Here is a 19,569-nt window from a genome sequence, read left to right as displayed (position 1 = left end):
GCTATAATGTTGGTCACCGCGATGTGATGTTGGTCACCATAATATAATGTTGGTCACCATCATGTGATGTTGGTCTCACCTGCGATGTGATGTTGGTTACCATCATGTAATGTTGGTCACCATGATGTAATGTTGGTCACCATGATGTGATGTTGGTTACCATGATGATGTTGGTTACCATCATGTACGTTGGTCACCATCATGTGATGTTGGTTACCATCATGTAATGTTGGTCACCATCATGTGATGTTGGTCACCATCATGTGATATTGGTCACCATCATGTGATGTTGGTCACCATCATGTGATGTTGGTCACCATGTGATGTTGGTCACCATCATGTGATGTTGGTTACCATCATGTAATGTTGGTCACCATGATGTGATGTTGGTTCACCATGATGTAATGTTGGTCACCATCATGTGATGTTGGTCACCATCATGTGATGTTGGTTCACCATGATGTAATGTTGGTCACCATCATGTGATGTTGGTCACCATCATGTGATATTGGTCACCATCATGTGATGTTGGTCACCATCATGTGATGTTGGTCACCATGTGATGTTGGTCACCATCATGTGATGTTGGCGAGAAACTGTCAAAAGTAAATGGTTTTATTTTATAAAGATTTATTACTGTATGGCTGTCAAGCAAGTACAGTAGTATGTGTACAATGAAAGACAAAAATCGTGTACTGAAATTTGGTGAAAAAATATGCCGAAGGGCTAAACTTTTGGTGCCGCTCTGCCTTGTGGTAGGGCTCTCATAATGTTTCACGAGTTATATTTAATCTTCGGACAAAACTGCGACACGACTTTTGTCTTTGATTGTAGATACACAGCTTGTGATGATGTGAGTGATAAGTACAATATTTTGTTGTACAGTGTCAGTGTGTACAGTGAGTCGGTGATACTCAACAGGTTGTAGTTTATTGTTTCTTGTCTTCTCTCTTGTTCAGGATTTTAATTGTCTCCTTGAGATCTGTCTTATAATGTGTTGCTAGAAAGATTGTAAGTCCCAAAGCCGTTAATCTACTCTGTAACCTTACAATAATTGCCAGTCAAAAGTAAAAGGTTATGAGTTAAATATATAAGAAAGTGATGAATTTAGATTCTTTATAGTTGCATATATATGTGCTGATACCTGTGCTGTACTGTGGTGTTTGCTGTTGTGTTCGGTTCTGACTTGGGATGCTGATATTCATTGTTATTGCACTTTTCCTTAACTAGTTTTGTATCTTGTTTTTAGCTTGTGAATAAATTAGAATATTGTTGTAAGGAGAAGTGTTTGTGTTTTGTTGATGATGTGGCACCTCATAACTCCCCCACCAAATTCTGATGGAAAGAGTCAGTTGTCATTGTCCTGTTGTTTAGAGCAGTCATATGGAGAATGATGCCAGTACTGTAGTGGAGTTGAACTCTTCTAGACACTTCAGTACCCATATAACCTAACCTAACCCCAACTTAACCTAACCCAACTTAGACACTTGATTATCCCTAATAATTCCTTTTATAATTGAGACAATACTCTACATTAATTCAAGTGTATTGTATGAAGTGAGGCTGTGTACAGTACAGTACAGTACAGTACAGTACAGAGTATAGTACAGTATAGTGTTAGGCTGTGCTATATCCCTAAGTCATCAAAGCCCATGATCAGTTGGAAGGTGTCTGTTATCAATTGTTTTTGGTAACTCAGTACAGTAAATTCTTGCTTAACGTCGGGGTTACGTTCCTGAAAACGCGACGTTATATGAAACAAAGTTAAGCGGATCAATTTTCTTCATCAGAAATAGATAAAATACGTGAGTTACGTTCCTGAGCCTCCCTTTGACCCGTGAAATACATTACAGTGGTCCCTCGGTTAATGAACACAGTTTGTTCCAGAAGGTCGTTCGTTAACCAAAACCATTGTTTCAATGGGATTTGGGGTAATTGGTTCCAGCTCACCGAAAATTACATACAAAGTAAAAAAAAAAAATGCAGTTAAGTACACTTACTTTGAGGTGTGTATGTAGAAGGCTCCTGGTTGATGATGATGATGATGATGGGAATTAGAAATGGGGGTGGAGGAGAAGGGGAAGAGAAGGAAGTGGGGGTGGAAGAAAAATCACCCCATGCTTGATGCTGTCATTTCACCCATAAAATTTTAAGTTCACTAGGTGTAATTCAAGATTATTTTCTTTAAATCAACACTGCACTGTGTCATGGTTACGTGACTGCTGATCTATTTAACTAATGATTCTTATTAAACTCCACGACCGCAAAACATGAGTGAGTTAGCGACCCCTGAGAAGACGTGTTTTTCCCCATAGACGCTACACTTGTGTTCCCTCCCAGAGTCCTGCCTTTGTGAAGACAGTTATCAATGCGTTGTTATTCCACTTTCTCCTGGGAAGCTCAATCTTGAATTAGTCTGTGTAAATCAACTCAAGTAATTCACCAGACCTTTGTCAACTGAGGGTCATCTTTGAATGAGTAACAGTTAGTTTGTTTGTGATTATTGTCTTTGCGTGAGTAGCGATCACTGGCAACTCAGGGACATATATACCCGCGTATCACGCAGGGCGAGCGTCCCATGACGCCGCTCCAATGTTTCTCCAGATATGTTTATGTGTAGCCATTCAGTTAATTCATTCAATTGTAGTGAATATCAGTGTTCATCAGTGTTCATGCTTTAACAGTTGAATTGTCATTCACCCAGTGTAAGAAGTAATATAACGTAAATACGTCTGTCGTCTAGACAAGAGATTTGTTTGTGTGTTCATGCTTCCCAGTCCGTCCCCTGACGCCGCTCCAATGTTTCTCGATCCCATTGTGATTCTTGCATCGCTCAACAACTGCCCCGGTTGTAGTAGAAACCCAGCAGGGACCATATATGAAACGATGGCACCGATGCGGCCTGATTAGTATGCTCCACTGCCTCGTGGTGCCAGATCCCAGACTCGCCATGTGTCTGGCTACCACCAACTGGCTACCACCGACCATAACAACAGTCGTGAATCTCGGTGTTCTACCCTGGGACGCACCCTGGAAGTATATGTCCACAGATAGCGTTGTAACGTGTATGTTAGGGATAATTAGTTGGAAATAATTATCCCATGTTGGGTAGTGGACCCGGGTATCTGCTGATGTCATTATTAACGTGTATGTTGAGTAAGGTCTTGTAACTGTACTGAGAAGTACCACTTGGATGTTGAGTAAAGTAATCTGCAATGAGTGCCATGTACTATGTATTGTGAGCAGGGCCAAGGAACTGGTCCTGTTATGCCATGTAATGTAACACCAGTAAGGTTGTGTGCTTTTAAGAGTGTAAGATCTGAGTAATTACGGTTGAGTAAAGAAAGTAAGACAATAAGTAAATAAGAAAATAAGTAAAGAAGAAAGTACTGAGTCTGCAATAAGCCCAGGAGTTGAGCCTGGTAGTTATATGTTTAATAATATATCTTTTTTCCTTTGATTTCATTGTAATAAATTTGTTTTAGAGTACTTTAGGTGTATTCATTTCTCCCACAGTATTTTACCTTTATTTCCGTCCAAGTGACTTGATACCAGAATTACCATACCCATGTGCCTAGACCCTTGACCATGCTACCAAAAGAATGACCATGCTACCAAAGAATGACCATGCTACCAAAAGAATGACCATGCTACCAAAAGAATGTCCATGCGACCAAAAGAATAGGTGACAGAACCGAGTAAGAGTAAGAACTAAGATAAGAGAAGTAAGATGAGGGTGGTGTAGGTGATGGAAAAACACGCGCCCTCACAACTACACTATATATTGTCAATATGTTAAATAAATTTCAGAATGACCAATAATTGTACTGTAAAAACGTAAAAATATTCTGTGTTCAAGAGACCCACAAGCAAGATGTTTCCTCCACTGAACAGAGATACAAACTGAGGCCTTGGTGAGTGAAGTGGCTGATGGGTGCTCCAAAAACTAGTTCCCTGTACTGCAATTATGTTAAATAATTGTTAAAATGACAAAATTTTAATATAAAACTTGGAAAATTATTGAATAGTACAACCTTCTTGATATTTACTCCAATTTTAACGAATGTAAACCCTGGAACCGATTTCTGTATTGGCGGACTAATCTTCCAGCTGGTGAGCAAGCCAAAGCATGTCGAAACATTTTCGTAAGAATTTCGTTAACCAAATTTTTGTTCGTTAACCGAAATGAAGATTCTTATGGAAGGTAATTCGTTAACCGAGACGTTCGTTAACCGAGACACCACTGTACATATACAGAAAATCATTGCTATTTCTATAGAAAATAGTTTGTTTATATACAGGTAATATATACATAGTATAGTCTGCATTTACGCGGTCAATTGAACCCGTGGAGGTCCGTGTAAAACGAGAAACGCGTAAATGAAATAACAGAACATATGGGATTAATTGAAATAGAGACTGGGCCGACCCCGAAACTCCACTTTTTCTGACACAATACCTACGTTGTAGTAAAAATAACATCTTAATTTTATGATGGTATGCACACACAATTAATAATTAAGAGAAATATCAATAATATTAGGTTTTTTAACACTTACGTTAGTAGAAGAGATGGGTTGGCACACGGGGATGGTGGCTGGTTCTGAGGCAGAGGGCAGATTAGTTGCCCTCCGGTAAATTACTTTCACTACTCGCAGAGGTTTGCAGGGCCTCCCAGACAAACCTCTCAAAGTCCATATCCTCACTGTCAATATCACTATCACTGACTTGGGCTGGCTGTGGTTGTGGTGGGTTGCGGGCGAGGAAGTCCTCAATACTACGTTGACGACTAGCATTGATGTTGTCGAGATAGATCTGGATATATGGCTCCATAAATTTCGTCAGATGGTTATTAGACACTTCATATCGATGCTTGTCTGGGTCGTTGTTAAGGATGAGCTTAAGTTTCTCCCCCAACTCGATGATTTCCTTCACATTATCATGGCTTAGTCCAGGTAATTCAATGTTTTTCTCTGGTGGTGGGGGTCCCGCAGCAGCCATTATGAGTTGTGAGGGGAATAGCGGGCACAAGAGAGAACTGTATACGCGGACTGAGAACAATGAGACAGGCCCGGCTAGGTCAGCGACTTCTTCCCTCCCGTGGCAGGGCACGTCATGTTACATTAAACCAATCACAGCTAGCGGCGGAGGGAGGTAAGGATGCGTGGTCCAATCACAGTCCAATACATCATATGACGTCAGCTATAACGTAAGAGCGGCCTAATGCGCACCACTCGCCGCGCCGCTTCCCGCGTATGGTCAAGAATGGACCGCGGGGTTAAAAAATGGTCTGGCAGTCTGGACCTCTCCAGCCGCTCGCCGCGTAAATGACCAAATTTACCGCGTAATTAAAACATTTTCATTCTGGCAAGGCACCGCGTAAATGACCAAACGCATAAACAAAAACCGTGTAAATACAGACTCTACTGTGTGGGTGTGGGTGTGGGTGTGGTGTGTGTGTGTGTGTGTGTGTGTGTGTGTGTGTGTGTGTGTGTGTGTGTGTGTGTGTGTGTGATTTTTTTTTTGATGGAGGCGTGATAACGCCTCCATCAAAATCTGCACACCTGCTGTTATAGCGCATTTTTCAAGAGGACAATTTCGTTATCACTCAGTTGCCTCCAGGTGTTTGTACCCATTTGCTTCACCTACATCTATTGAGGATAAAATCTTTGACCTACAAATTGACAATTACACATTTGCTGTAATCAGACATATCTAAGTTGCCTCAACAATTGCAACCCCAGTTGCAATTGCAAATTCTGTGTCATTACTAAGGAATAACAAAGTCTCGGGTGCGCTCTAAGATTGAGAGAAAACGGAGGACTCGGGCATCCTGAAGCGATGAGAAAACCGACACTTCTGACGGGGGACTCAAATAAAGAAAGCATAGCTACATATTTTGTGGACTACCCACTGTACAGTATCCTTTTCATCACTTTGTAATAAACCTAGCCATGCCTATGTGTGTTTCTGGTACTTACCATAGCATTACGTATCTATATATTTCGTGGGTCTACTGTAAATGGTCATAAAATGGGAAAATTGGGGTTGGGTCTTGGGTGCCTGGATCCAATTAGAATAAATCCCATAGGTTCTGTACTTTCGTTATTGCGTTTTTCGTTATCACGCACTCGGCTCGGTCCCAATTAGGCGTGATAACCAAAGGATGACTGTAGTACATTTTATAATGTAAAGTTTTTCAACTGTATTTTTGGGTAGATTTACATAAATTTCTTCATTTATTTTCATCCATTTACATTCACACACACCATACTAAAAGAAACATAAAAGAAATAAATGACCTAAGTGCAAACTTGTAGTGTACATGTACTAAATGATAACGGAACTAAAAGTTTTATGCCTAGTGCAAATTATAGCAAGTTTATATTCAAATTAATCACTATCTTACAAGAATCCCAGCAATGTAAATTATATTCTCTCGCGTCATTTCACCGGCATTTTATAAGAGAGAAGCTTAGTCTCTTAAGGACTGATAAATAAACGCACATTAGACCTTCAGCGCCAACTGTCAAACATATCACCTCACCTCCCTCCCTCCCTCCCTCCCTCCCAGCCAGGGTTTTAGGCTTACAGTTTTTATCTTATATAATATATCAGACTAAAGTTAGGAGAATATAATTTGCATTTCTGGAATCCTTGCAAGACAGTGAATAATTTGAATATAAAAGTCATATACAGTGACTCGTTTAACGAACACCTCGGTTAACGTAATTTCGATTAACGAACTGCCTTCCATAAGGATCTTCAATTCGGTTAACGAAAAAAAATTCGCTTAACGAACTTCTTACGAACCGACCTCAACATGTTTTCGCTTGCACTGACCGGGCAACCAGCTTTAGTATCAGTCCGCCAATACATTAATCGGTTCTAGGGCTTAAATTCCTTACTATTTTTGTAAATATCAAGAAGTTTATACTATTCAATAATTTTAAAAGTTTAATATTCAATTTTTTAGTCATTTTAACAATTATTGAACAAAATTGAAGGTAAAGTGACTAGTTTAATGCGCGGCATCCAGCCTCTTAACACAGCAAACAGGCGTCAGTCTCTCTCTGTTTTCACTGGAGGTAACATCTTGCTTGAGACTCTCTTCAACTAAACGCTTTTTTTCTGTGTTTCCAAGCAAATTATTGGTCATTTTGAAATATATTTTATATATTGACAATATATAATGCAGTGCAGCGTTGATTTAAAGAAAATAATCTTGAATTAAACCAGAGAGCTAAAATTTTATGGGTGAAATGGCACCATGGGGTGACTTCTCTTCCACCCCAATGCCTTCTCTTCTTCCTTCTCCTCCCCCCATTCTAAATCATCATCATCATCATCATCCAGGAGCCTTCTACATACACACCTCAAAATGAACTTTTCTACCATTTTTGTTGTTGAATTTAGGAAATTTTAGGTGAGCTGGAACCAATTACCAAAACCCATTGAAACAATGGTTTAGGTTAACAAACGACCTTCTGGAGCGGATTGGTTAGATTAACCTAGAACCTAATATATATATATATACAGTATATATATATATATATATATATATATATATATATATATATATATATATATATATATATATATATATATATATATATATATATATATATATATATATATATATATATATATATATATATATATATATATATATATAATTTATATATATATATATATATATATATATATATATATATATATATATATATATATATATATATATATATATATATATATATATATATATATATATATATATATATATATATATATATATATATATAGTACAGTGGCCTGGGTTTGAACTCAATCGTTCAAAAATGGATCTTTCAATTAAACCAAACAATGGTTTTGGTTTGTGAACGACCTTCTGGAGCGGATTGAGTTAGGTTAACAGAACCATATATATATATATATATATACAGTATATATATATATATATATATATATATATATATATATATATATATATATATATATATATATATATATATATATATATATATATATATATATATATATATATATATATATATATATATATATATATATATATATATATATATATATATATATATATATATATATATATATATGCATACATACATACAGATACAGTGGTTCGGTTTATGAACTCAATCCGTTTAAAGAATAGATAACGAGCCATTTGGGACAAATCTTTGAAAAAAACTGGATGCAGCAAAAATTGAGAGTCTGTCTAGCTATATATATATATATATATATATATATATATATATATATATATATATATATAGCTAGACCCCTACATTTGAGTTAGGACCCTCAGGTGTAAGTCCGACATAGATAAAAAAACAATAAATGATTTTTTTTTTTCAAAATTAAAATCTACAAAAATTAAAATCTAATGAAATACAGTACACTAAACGTAAAAATAATGAGGAATGGATACAGTACAGTAAAAGTAGCGTAAATAATGAGGGAATGGATGCAGTGTGACTGAGCACTTACATGTGTAGTCAGCTGAATGCACACAGAGCCCCCATAATTTTCTATTTACAGGATACATGGAACTATATTAATTGGAAGAAGCAGAAGAGGAGACAGGGCTGGGTGGGTCATCAGTAATGGCTTTTTTTTTCAGACAGGTTTGCATGTACAGGAGTAACTTGCTAGTTGGGAAGGTATTGGATCATCTTGAGGTGAAGAGGCAGCACTGGTGGGGCGTGAGGCAGCACTGGGGGTTCTACTTGAAATAGATGTCCAATTTAGACTGCACAGTTTGCTTTCTTTTCATTATAAATTTCTCTCTGTAGCAAGCAAATTGCATCTTGGATCATTGTAACTTTGGCCTCGCGCTCATAATTTTGATCCATGTCATCAAACATTTGCATTCCTTTATTAATTGTAGCAAATGCATCTGCCATATGTTTCTCTAAAAACTTTTTAGAAGTGGGCTCTTCTACATTTTGTCTCTCTTCTTCTCTGCAACTTTCTGTTCATACTAGTTCAGCCAGATCCTCGTACTGGAAATACTTCTACACTTTCAACCAACTGTCCAACATCACTTCAGTACCAATTTCCTTCCAGCTGTTTACCTAACTCCTATCTACTAATATCCAAAAATAAGACCATTTTTTTCGCTAAAATCCTTTGAAACTGTGCACATATCTTTTCAGGATTTTTCTTCCATATTCCCATTCATGCAATGTTTTGTAACCTGAAGTCCCTGCTGTACTAATGTTCTTTTATACATGACAAAATGTTGTACTCCTTCAAACTGTCCAAAGCCGTTTTCCTCACCTTCAGTAGCAACAACAGCCTGAAAGCGAAAGGTCGTGTGTAAATATCTTACCTTTAAAAACGTAATAACAGCCAATCCATGGGTTGGATGATAAGGGTAGTGTTAGGTGGAATATACACTACATAACATCAAAGTGCATGTCGTCCGGAATGTGGTGGGTGTCCCGGAGCATTATCCAAAATCAGTAAAATCTTGAATGGAATCCTTTATTTGCAGACAATACTCCTTGGCTCGAGGAATAAACAAGTCATGAACCAATCCTCAAAGACAGTACTAGGGTCATCCAGGCTTTTGCTTTGTTGCTGCGATAAAACACTGGCAGTGTGCTTACTGGCAACATGGCTAAAAAGCCCTGGGGTTCTCTGAATGATAAATCATGAAGGGCTTTAGCTTGAAACCAGCAACATTCCCCCAACAAGTATAATTCTGTCCTTGAATGCGCTGAATCGGGCATTTTTTTTTGCCTCTTTGTGGATGTATGTCCGCTCAGGCATCGTTTCTAATAATCCAGTCTCTCATCCACATTGAATATTTGCTCAGGCAAATAATTCCCTTCCACAATCACATCATCTAACTCCTCCTTAAAAGCCGGCAGCACCAACATCGGCACTAGCTGCCTCTCCACTCACCTTAACACTGTAGACTGGCGTTTTTTAAATCTATCCCAACCACCCATGACTTCCTGTAAGGGTTTGATCACGTTCATCTCCTGCCTGCTCCTTCAGGCTTTTGGAACAGACTTCTTGCTTTTCGCCTGTATGGATTTAGAACACTTAGAGACCGCGGCTTCTGTCTGGTCTTCTATCCATATCACCAATAATTTTCCGCTTCGTGGATAGGACCTTTATCTTTTCTTTGATATTACAGTTTCCTTTATAGATTGTTGTTCCTTTCACTACTTCACGAATCGTTCCTTGTCTTCAGAATAGTGGATATATAGTCTGAGTCATAGAAACTGGAGTCGTGAAGATTATTTGCTACTGTTTTCCATTCTCATACTGTATTTAATATCTTCGGTTTCATCTCAAAAGTAATTGCTGTCTCCTTTTCCTTGGAGCACCACCAGCACTCTCCTTTTCGCTTTCCGGTCATTATAAAATGCGATTAAATCACGATAATAACGAAGTTCTGCGGCGATCAGTATAGAGTCGTATAGCCAGAAACACAAACAAAAGCGCTCCACTGAGTGAGTGTATGCAAGCGACCCAAGCCACCCCTCCCTCTGCGCCGGGCGAAGCGTTCGGTATAGAAAATCGCGTCATTTTGAAAATTTTTTTTAGTTCTGACGATGCATGATCGCGTGTCGTATGGACGTCTCTGCGGTCAAAGCAGGTCGTAAAGTACCAAATGGGCGTAAGTCCGTAGTAAATAGTCGGGGTCTAGCTGTATATATATATATATACAGTGAGTTCTTATATAGCGATGTTTTGATACTTGAATTTGCTCTACTTGATTTATGAATTGAACAATATTTGTATACTTGAGCAGCTTGTTTTGCTATAGCGATTTTGCTTACTATTTCTCCAATTTTGTGGTATTAACTGTGAATATGGTAAGAAAATATCTCAAAAAGCGTTCTGATGATAGAATTCGGTGATTATCGTAAAAGAAAGGATATAACACTTGAAGAGCTCGATGTTATCAACCTCAAAATCACCTTCTCCCCATCAAGTTACATTCATATTTTTCAAGGTAAAGTGTTAAATTACTGTATGATTTCATTATTAGATATGAATGTAACATTTATTTAATTTATCCTTTGTGTTAGGCTAACTACTAAATTTTTTGATTTAGAGTAATCACCTAACTATTTTCTCCTAAAACCCTGTTATTTCTACTGAGATTTTTCTATAACCTGATATTTCAAAACACAATTATAGCGTTATATATATATATATATATATATATATATATATATATATATATATATATATATATATATATATATATATATATATATATATATATATATATATATATATATATATATATATATATATATATATATATATATATATATATATATGACCTCACCAGCCAGGACTCGAGACCTGGGCCTGTGTGTGGGACTGAGAGCAGCTACCGACCATGCCACAGGACACTAAAAACAGTTCTAGACTATGTTATATTTACACAAAGCCTGTTCATCAGGCTGATGGCGCGTGAACCTCCCACTGGGAACTGCCCGTGCCTCTTATGTGGATGTCAGTAGCATTTTACCCAATCCAGCTGGGATGAAACACGGGGTACCATATATACTTCATTTTTAGTCCATAATAGGGTATGTTCTCTCTGCACACAGTCCAATGCCACAGCAATAGGCTTAAGTCTCTCAAATAGTCTTCTGCAGTTCTTTTTAATGCCTTATCATTAACTTTCCTTTCAATTTTCTTATCAATGTCTTCACTATTTTCTTTGCACACTTTGACAAGGGTCTCCCAGTTCTTTAAATAAGATTTAATAGAATCTGTCACTGTGTTCCATCGTGTGTCTGATGGCATTACTAGCATTGTTCCTCCTGCTCTTCTATAAAAAGATCCTGGGATGTGATGATTTCTGAATTTCAATAGTGTTTATTATCTTAGTTAACAATATATTTCATGTAAATATATACATTAATAATGAGACCTTATGATATGATCAAAGTTTTGCAAAACTGGAGAGAACAGACTATAGTACAGTACATAATTATGTAAATCCAAATAATGTTATTAGCCTGCTGCATTGCATATACTTTTCAATCATGTACAGTAGAATAAAAAGAGAAAACAGTTATTAGTAAAAAAATCATTTTGATTTAAATCATAATTTTTTTACTCTGATTTAAATCGATTTAAATCATTTGATTTCAGTCATAATAACGCTGCCTGTATAGATGTTTTAAGTATTGTTATTTAATGTTAATAAATGGAACACTAGAAGTAGCTAACCACTAATGGTAAAGAAATAAGGCGAGACGATTGGGAACGCCAACGTGTGAACAGTAAGTGCGTACATGTTAAAACATGTCGTCATTTCTCTACATGTGAATATGAAAGCAACACTTATTACTGTTCATATATGTTTTAAATAATATTTACGAATGTAAAACAAAATATCTACTCACCAATGGTGGTAAAGTCTAAAACATAAGGACACCAATGAATATTGTGTAAGTTTTAACTCAGATGACGAAGTCATCAGGTTCAACTCTGGCTGAAGCTGTAGCTTTCCATAAAGCTGTTGCTGAAACTGTTACTGAACCTGAAGTTGATGTTGAAGCTGCTTATGATGCTGAATTTGATGGTGTAGCTGAAGTTGATGGTTTAGGCCTTCGAATAATAAAGCTGTCTAAAGAACCTTGCACAGCTGCTTTCTTTTCTCATTATGCATCCTTATGTAGAGGTCATTTGTGTTTATTTAAATTTTAATGCTTTGTTCTGTTAATGGATCCACTTCAGAAAATATGTTCATTGCTTGCTCCATATAATATCCACAGACCTCTCACCTTTTTCATATCGTTTTAACACATCTAGTTTCTCGGCTAAGCTTAAACACTTTCTGTTAGTGTTTGAACCAACACTACCATCACTTGCTCTCTTGCTCTTGTTGAATAGGGATGCAAAAATGCTGTAAGAAAATTGAGAAAGTTTTTCTCCTGTTCCAGATGTGTGAAAACAAAAGGCCGGCCAAGCTCCGACTGTTGTTTACCATTCATTAGCCAGTCAGCTTCTTTGCACAAGGCGCTCTTCATTTTTTTTACAGTAATATTTCTTTTTTGTTATAATACATATCGGGATTTCGTTATTATTTACAGTTGTCCCTCGGTTAACGAGCACAATCCGTTCTAGAAGGTTGCTCGTTAACCGAAACCATTGTTTCAATGGGTTTTTGGGTAATTGGTTCCAGCTCACCGAAAATTGCCTAAATTCAACAAAAAAGGTAGAAAAGTACACTTACTTTGCGGTGTGTATGTAGAAGGCTCCTGGATGATGATGATGATAATGGGAATTAGAATGGGGGTGGAGAAGGGAGAAGAGAAGGCATTGGGGTGGAAGAGAAGTCACCCCTTGGTGCCATTTCACCCATAAAATTTTAGTTCTCTTGGTGCAATTCAAGATTATTTTCTTTAAATCAACACTGCACTGCATTATATATTGTCAATATGTAAAATAAATTTCAAAATGACCAATAATTTGCTTGGAAACACAGAAAAAAAGCGTTTAGTTGAAGAGAGTCTCAAGCAAGATGTTACCTCCACTGAAAAGACACAAAGACTGACGCCTGTATGGTGTGTTGAGAGGCTGGATGGCGCGCATAAAACTAGTTTCATTACCTTCAATTATGTTCAATAATTGTTAAAATGAGTAAAAAATTTAATATTATACTTTTAAAATTATTGAATAGTATAAACTTCATGATATTTGCTAAAATGGTAAGGAATTTAAGCCCTAGAACTGATTATTGTATTGACGGACTAATACTACAGCTGGTGGACCGCCAAATGCAAGCGAAATCATGTTCAGATTGGCTCGTAAGAAACTCATTAATCGAGGGATTGCCCGTTAACCGAAGTTAAGAATCTTATGGAAGGTAACTCGTTAATCGAAATCTCGTTAACCGAGGGACCACTGTATAAGAAAGTGTAATTTTATTTTATTTTATTATATTTTGGTCGTAAATACGAATGAAATAAGGACGTAAATTAAATTGGGTCCAAAATTAACTAGGGTCTTAAATATGAAAAGTTGGTCGAACCGTTGTTATCGGAGGCTTTACTGTACAGTACTGCACAACACAAATTATATGCAAAAATATCAGTGAGTGAGGGAACAACCTTATTCAATAGCAGCAGAGTATGAACTAAGTGCTCGAGCTTACGGCCTAAGATACCGCCCACCCTAATAATAATAATAATTAACGGTTTATTGAAAAAGTTCTGCAGCCCGAAGGCTGTAAATATACATTAGACAAAAATGACTTATTACATACAAAGACATGGGGTGGGTGGGTCGTTTAACAAAAGCTTTCATTACTGAGAGAAGAAGGAACATGAATTGAACATACAAATTATTATAGCTTACAGTTGATGGCCTGGGCAGGTCTCTTGCCATACTGTGTGAGGTCACGTAGGCCACGTGGTGTAGTGACTTGACCGGAGGTGTTGATATATAGGACCTCACATGGTCATGGAGACACCGGGTGGTGTGGTGTAGTAACTCGTCCTCGGGTGTTGATCTGAAGGACCTCATGTGGTCATGGAGACACCGGATGGTGTGGTGTCGTGTCACAGTACCTCACTCTCTGCTGGGTGGTGTTGTGTTATCTTGTAGTCAGGTGTAAAGCCGACCCACTGTTGTTCCCAGGGTGGACGGATTAGCACCTCCTGGTCAGAAGATGGTGGTCAGTTCCCAGGGGTGCTTATCTCACTGGTGGGTCACGGCTCTTACTGGTACTGTCAAGTGCTGAATTCACTGGCTTAAACACTGTTCATCACTGTTCAACACTGATCTCACATCTTTCCGAAACGAAATTGTCACTTTTGATTATGTAGATATCCCGGTGGTGAGGATGGGTCGAGGAGAAGGACTTGGGGAATGGGCCGAACATTGGCCAAGGGGGGCAGCTGCACAGCGGGAGCATGATGTGTCGGAGCATGATGCAATCACTTGGAGCTCCTGGAAAAATTTTTCCGATGCCCAAAATGGAGAAATTTCTTGGTGGTTTGCTGGAAAATGTGCATGGTTTCATCCTCAAAAATTTGTCTCCATGCCTGGAATGGAGAGAGTTTTTCCAGAAGGCTTAAAATTCATTCTGGCTGTTGGAGAATTTTTGTGACCAGAGAATGCTGCTAATGGACAGATTGCTGTATTAGTTCCAGTATATAGGTGTTGGGGTCTTAACACTGATGGCTGTGATTGGCACATTACTTTAGTCACTGATCTTTGGACTCAGTCATAAATGGGATTAATCCTGTACAGTGGTCCCTCGGTTAACAAACACAATTTATTCCAGAAGGTCGTTCGTTAACCGAAACCATTGTTTCAATGGGATTTTGGGTAATTGGTTCCAGCTCACCGAAAATTTCATACAAACTAAAAATTAATGCGGTAAAGTACACTTACTTTGAGGTGTGCATGTAGAAAGCTCCTGGTTGATGATGATGATGATGGGAATTAGAATGGGGATGGAAGAGAAGGGATTGGGGTGGAAGAGAAGTCACCCCATGCTGCCATTTCACCCGTATAATTTTAGTTCACTTGGTGTAATTCAAGATCGTTTTCTTTAAATCAACACTGCACTGCATTATATATTGTCAATATGTAAAATAAACTTCAGAATGACCAATAATTGTACTGTAAAAACATAAAAATAGTTTATGTTCAAGAGAGTCTCAAGCAAGAAGCTTCCTCCACTGAGCAGGGACACACACTGACGCCATTTTGGGTGTGTTGAGTGGCTGTTTGGCGCGCTAAAAACTAGTTCCCTGTACTTCAATTATGTTAAATAATTGTTAAAATGACTAAAAACTTTAATACTGTATAAGACTTGGAAAATTATTGAATAGTACAACCTTCTTGATATTTACTTAAATGGAAACGAATTTAAGCCCTAAAACCGATTACTGTATTGGCGGACTGATACTACAGCCGGTGAGCAAGCAAAAGCAGGCGAAAACATGTTGGGAAAAATTCGTAAGGAGTTCGTTCACCGAAATTTTTTCGTTAACCGAAGTGAAGAATCTTATGGAAGGCAATTCGTTAACCGAGGCGTTCGTTAACCAAGGGATCACTGTATTTAGTATTACTGTACAGTTTCCAGTGTACAATAATTGAAATAGTATTCTCTAAATTTAGAACAATTATAGTACAGTATATACATTGATTACTGTTCATAAATTTTAGTATTGTAACTTGTTATTGGATTGCAAAAAAAAAAACTTATTTGCAACACATGACTCCCCTTGGAGACAATAGTCATGATAGAAGAGTCTCCTGGCCATGTTCTCACTGAATATCTCCTCTACCTTCTCCATAACGTAGGCAACGGCCCACCATCAGTGTTCCTGCTGTGCCTCCCTCCTTGTTTGTGGACCATCTTGGTGAACCTCTCTTTCCGGTCCACCACTCCACAGTTTACACTTATTCTGTCTGTGCCACACCTACAGTCACTCCAGTGTTTCTTACCTCCTGTTCTCTTAACCTCAGACGTAGCCTTCGGGTAATTCATTTCTATTGGGTACCTGAATTGTAGAGCATTTTATTTCATTCCAAGATAGGAAGTATTATACTCTTTCACAGTTGTGTTGTTACTCTACCACTAAGTATACGTTCCATTTTCTTAATTAGTTCCCCAGTCTCGCTCTTCCTAGGTACAGTATTTGCTCTCTCCTCAGGTGTAATCTCTTATCATATAGGCCAGTTTTACATTGTGTTATTCCCAATTAAAACATATGGGTTATTAATATTACTTAAAATTAGACCATGCACATTATTTACCAGTTGTATAGTGTAGTGTAGCTTGCTGTGTGCACTAACTCATGAAGGCAACGTTGTACCTTGATCACTTACCTTCTTCTTATCATTACATTACAGTACCTACATATTCTTGCTCTCTGTTGTAGTATTGTGTGTAACTTCCTCGCTGTATTCCTCAATTTTTTGTTCTTTTATTTATTGACAAATTTAGATTGTCTTTTTGCATAAGCTAAGTAGTTTGGAGTTGATGTGTGAAGAATAATTTATGCTTACCTTTGTTTTCACAGAAACAAAAATGGTTCCAGACAGCATAATAGAAGCCATTGGGCAAGTGTTAGAAGACCAGAATCGCCCTCTAAAGGAACGTTTTCGTGCTCTCTTTACACTGAAGAATCTTGGTGGAGAAGCTGCCATAGTTGCTATATCACAGTGTTTTAGCGATCCTTCAGCACTCCTGAAACACGAGTCGGCATACTGCCTCGGACAAATGGGGGATACACGCGCTATCCCTACACTTACAAAAATATTAAAAGACGTTGAACAGGAACCCATTGTACGTCATGAGGCTGGAGAGGCTCTGGGGGCCATAGGGGACCCCTCAGTCTTGGATCTCTTAAGGTCTTATAGTAAGGACCCTGTTACTGAGGTAGCAGAGACTTGTCAGTTGGCTGTAGGGAGAATAGAATGGTTTCAGAAGGAGTCTAATAAAGGCGAAAAATTTGAAGGAGCCGATAAATTCTTCTCTGTTGATCCAACTCCGCCAGCAACCGATACGGATGTTGAAAAGTTAAGAGAAAGGTTACTTGAAGAATCCCTTCCACTTTTTGACCGTTATCGTGCAATGTTTTCTCTTCGTAACCTGAACACCCCAGAGAGTGCCAAAGCTCTTGCTGCAGGATTTAAATGCAGCAGTGCCCTCTTTCGTCATGAAATTGGTTTTGTATTGGGTCAAATGTCTAATGATGTTGTAGTCAAAGAATTAACAGCTGTCGTGCAAGATGAAAATGAAAACGAAATGGTACGTCATGAGGCAGCCGAGGCTCTTGGTTCAATAGCCACTGTAGCAGCCATGGCAGTATTAAAAGAATACCAACGAGACAAAGCCCGTGTAGTACGAGAGAGCTGTGAAGTAGCGCTGGATATGTCAGAGTATGAAAATAGCTCTGAGTTTCAATATGCCGATGGACTCCTTAAGATTGAACAGAATGAAAATGGAATGACAGGTTAAATGTAATCATTCATTATTAAGAAACAAAATCCAGTCATGCAGGCAGAGTCCAAGGTGGCTGGAGACGAGAGCAAACGCACGCCGTCTTTATTTACTGTGAGCCACTCGACACCGTGCTGCTCCATCATTCGTATACGCTGCTGCTTCATTAAAACTACAGTACAGTACGTTCATTCATCATGTCATTACTTGTACTAAAGTCAAGATGTCACATGTAAAATGTTGATCAAATTTGTCACCTCCAACTATAACTTCTCATAGCATCTTCTGACCATCATGGTCTTATAGTTATCTGCTCTAACATTTCTTTCCGCATGTCTCGTCCAGAAATGTAACCACTAATTATCAGATAATGTTAATAAAGTAAATTGATTTTAATACAGGAATGTTATTCACCCGGTTACTATAGTACAGTATATTTATTAATTTGGATGTAGGTACAGTACAGTAGCAAGGCATTAAATTTAAATGATTTTTGCCATAAAGAAGAATTTATCTATATGTAAGAGAAATATTGATGAATTTTCTTTTCTTTTATTACTTATCCAAGTGGAGAGTTTACAACCACTGTATTGTTTCTATACCAACTATAACTTTATGACCATACTGGGGACCTATGTCAGTCAACCTTTACTAACCTACAAAAATAGCTGCCAGGGATTACTGCAGTCTGAAAACAGTTAATCCTTCCAGATGACTCCAGAGCCAAGAAGTAGTGACAGTCAATGCCGGCCCCAGCTGTGTGTGGCTGCACAGGGCCCTCTCCTGAATACAATATATTTGCTTTTAGTAGGATTTGTATTTCAAATCTGGCGTGTCGTGTGGTATGCGCATCCCAAAACTGCAGGCGAGTGCGTTTCAGCCATCTGGCACCGGTAAGTCTGGTCTATGACGGTTTCTGTCTACAGAGTATAAAATCCTGGCAATGGTGTCAGATTCACACCCTCCTGGGGAAAGGAAGGACATGAGTGTTGTTAGTATTTATGTTTGTATCTGTTATGTGTTCACAGTTGTAACAATAGAAGTTGCTCATTTATAGCTGTTACCGCCACAGTAAGATAAACTAGAAGAGAGAGAGAGGGTGAGAGGAGAGACACAGTGTTGACAACGAATTTTGCCGAGGTGTTTAAATGGGCTCGTCGGCCACACTGGTAACAGCTGTGACGGACAGTCTATCGCCTTCTACTGTAGAGACAACAGCTACCAGGAGGATATTATATTTGTTCTCGTTGGTCAAACCCTAGACCCCAAAACGTGAGTGTGATTGTGAACTATTAAATCCTCTAAGAACTCTAAATAACTTTAATAATTTATGTACTACTGTATATTGATCATATTATACAAACTGTGTCTTGATGTATCAGTAGTTGTAACATGTGAGTTATATTTAAGAGGTTAATAGGTTATGTACTGTATATTGATCATATTATACAAACTGTGTGTCCTGATGTACCAGCAGTTGTTATATGTGAATTGTTCTTTATCAGGTTTTGACCGAATTATACTCATTGCGTCAACGACAAGGATCTCATTATCCTGCAGGCCCCAATAACTCTCCTATGAGCGTTAACAATAACCAATGA

General features: G+C 37.9%; 1 protein-coding gene across 4 annotated transcripts in view; it reads left to right on the top strand.

Moving 5' to 3' along the window:
- The window catches only part of LOC121857130 (deoxyhypusine hydroxylase-like), a 29,069-nt gene extending 9,810 nt beyond the window's left edge, over positions 1-19,259 (top strand). For 2 of the 4 annotated variants that reach the window (XM_042353018.1, XM_042353019.1), the window contains exon 3: positions 17,046-18,364. In XM_042353018.1, the coding sequence (XP_042208952.1) occupies positions 17,054-17,986 (933 nt within the window). In that variant the 5' untranslated portion in view covers positions 17,046-17,053 and the 3' untranslated portion in view covers positions 17,987-18,364. Of the gene's footprint in view, positions 1-12,947; positions 13,045-17,045; positions 18,365-18,679 lie in introns of those variants that run through there. The other 2 variants (XR_006087115.1, XM_042353020.1) reach the window with 2 other exon arrangements.
- The last annotated feature ends 310 nt before the right edge of the window (positions 19,260-19,569 follow it).

Source organism: Homarus americanus, unplaced genomic scaffold (assembly GCF_018991925.1).
Source record: "Homarus americanus isolate GMGI-L3 unplaced genomic scaffold, GMGI_Hamer_2.0 scaffold20465, whole genome shotgun sequence".
Classification (NCBI taxonomy): Eukaryota; Metazoa; Arthropoda; class Malacostraca; order Decapoda; family Nephropidae; genus Homarus; species Homarus americanus.
Note: the sequence above shows the minus strand (reverse complement) of the source record. Positions and strands in the feature narration are given on the sequence as shown.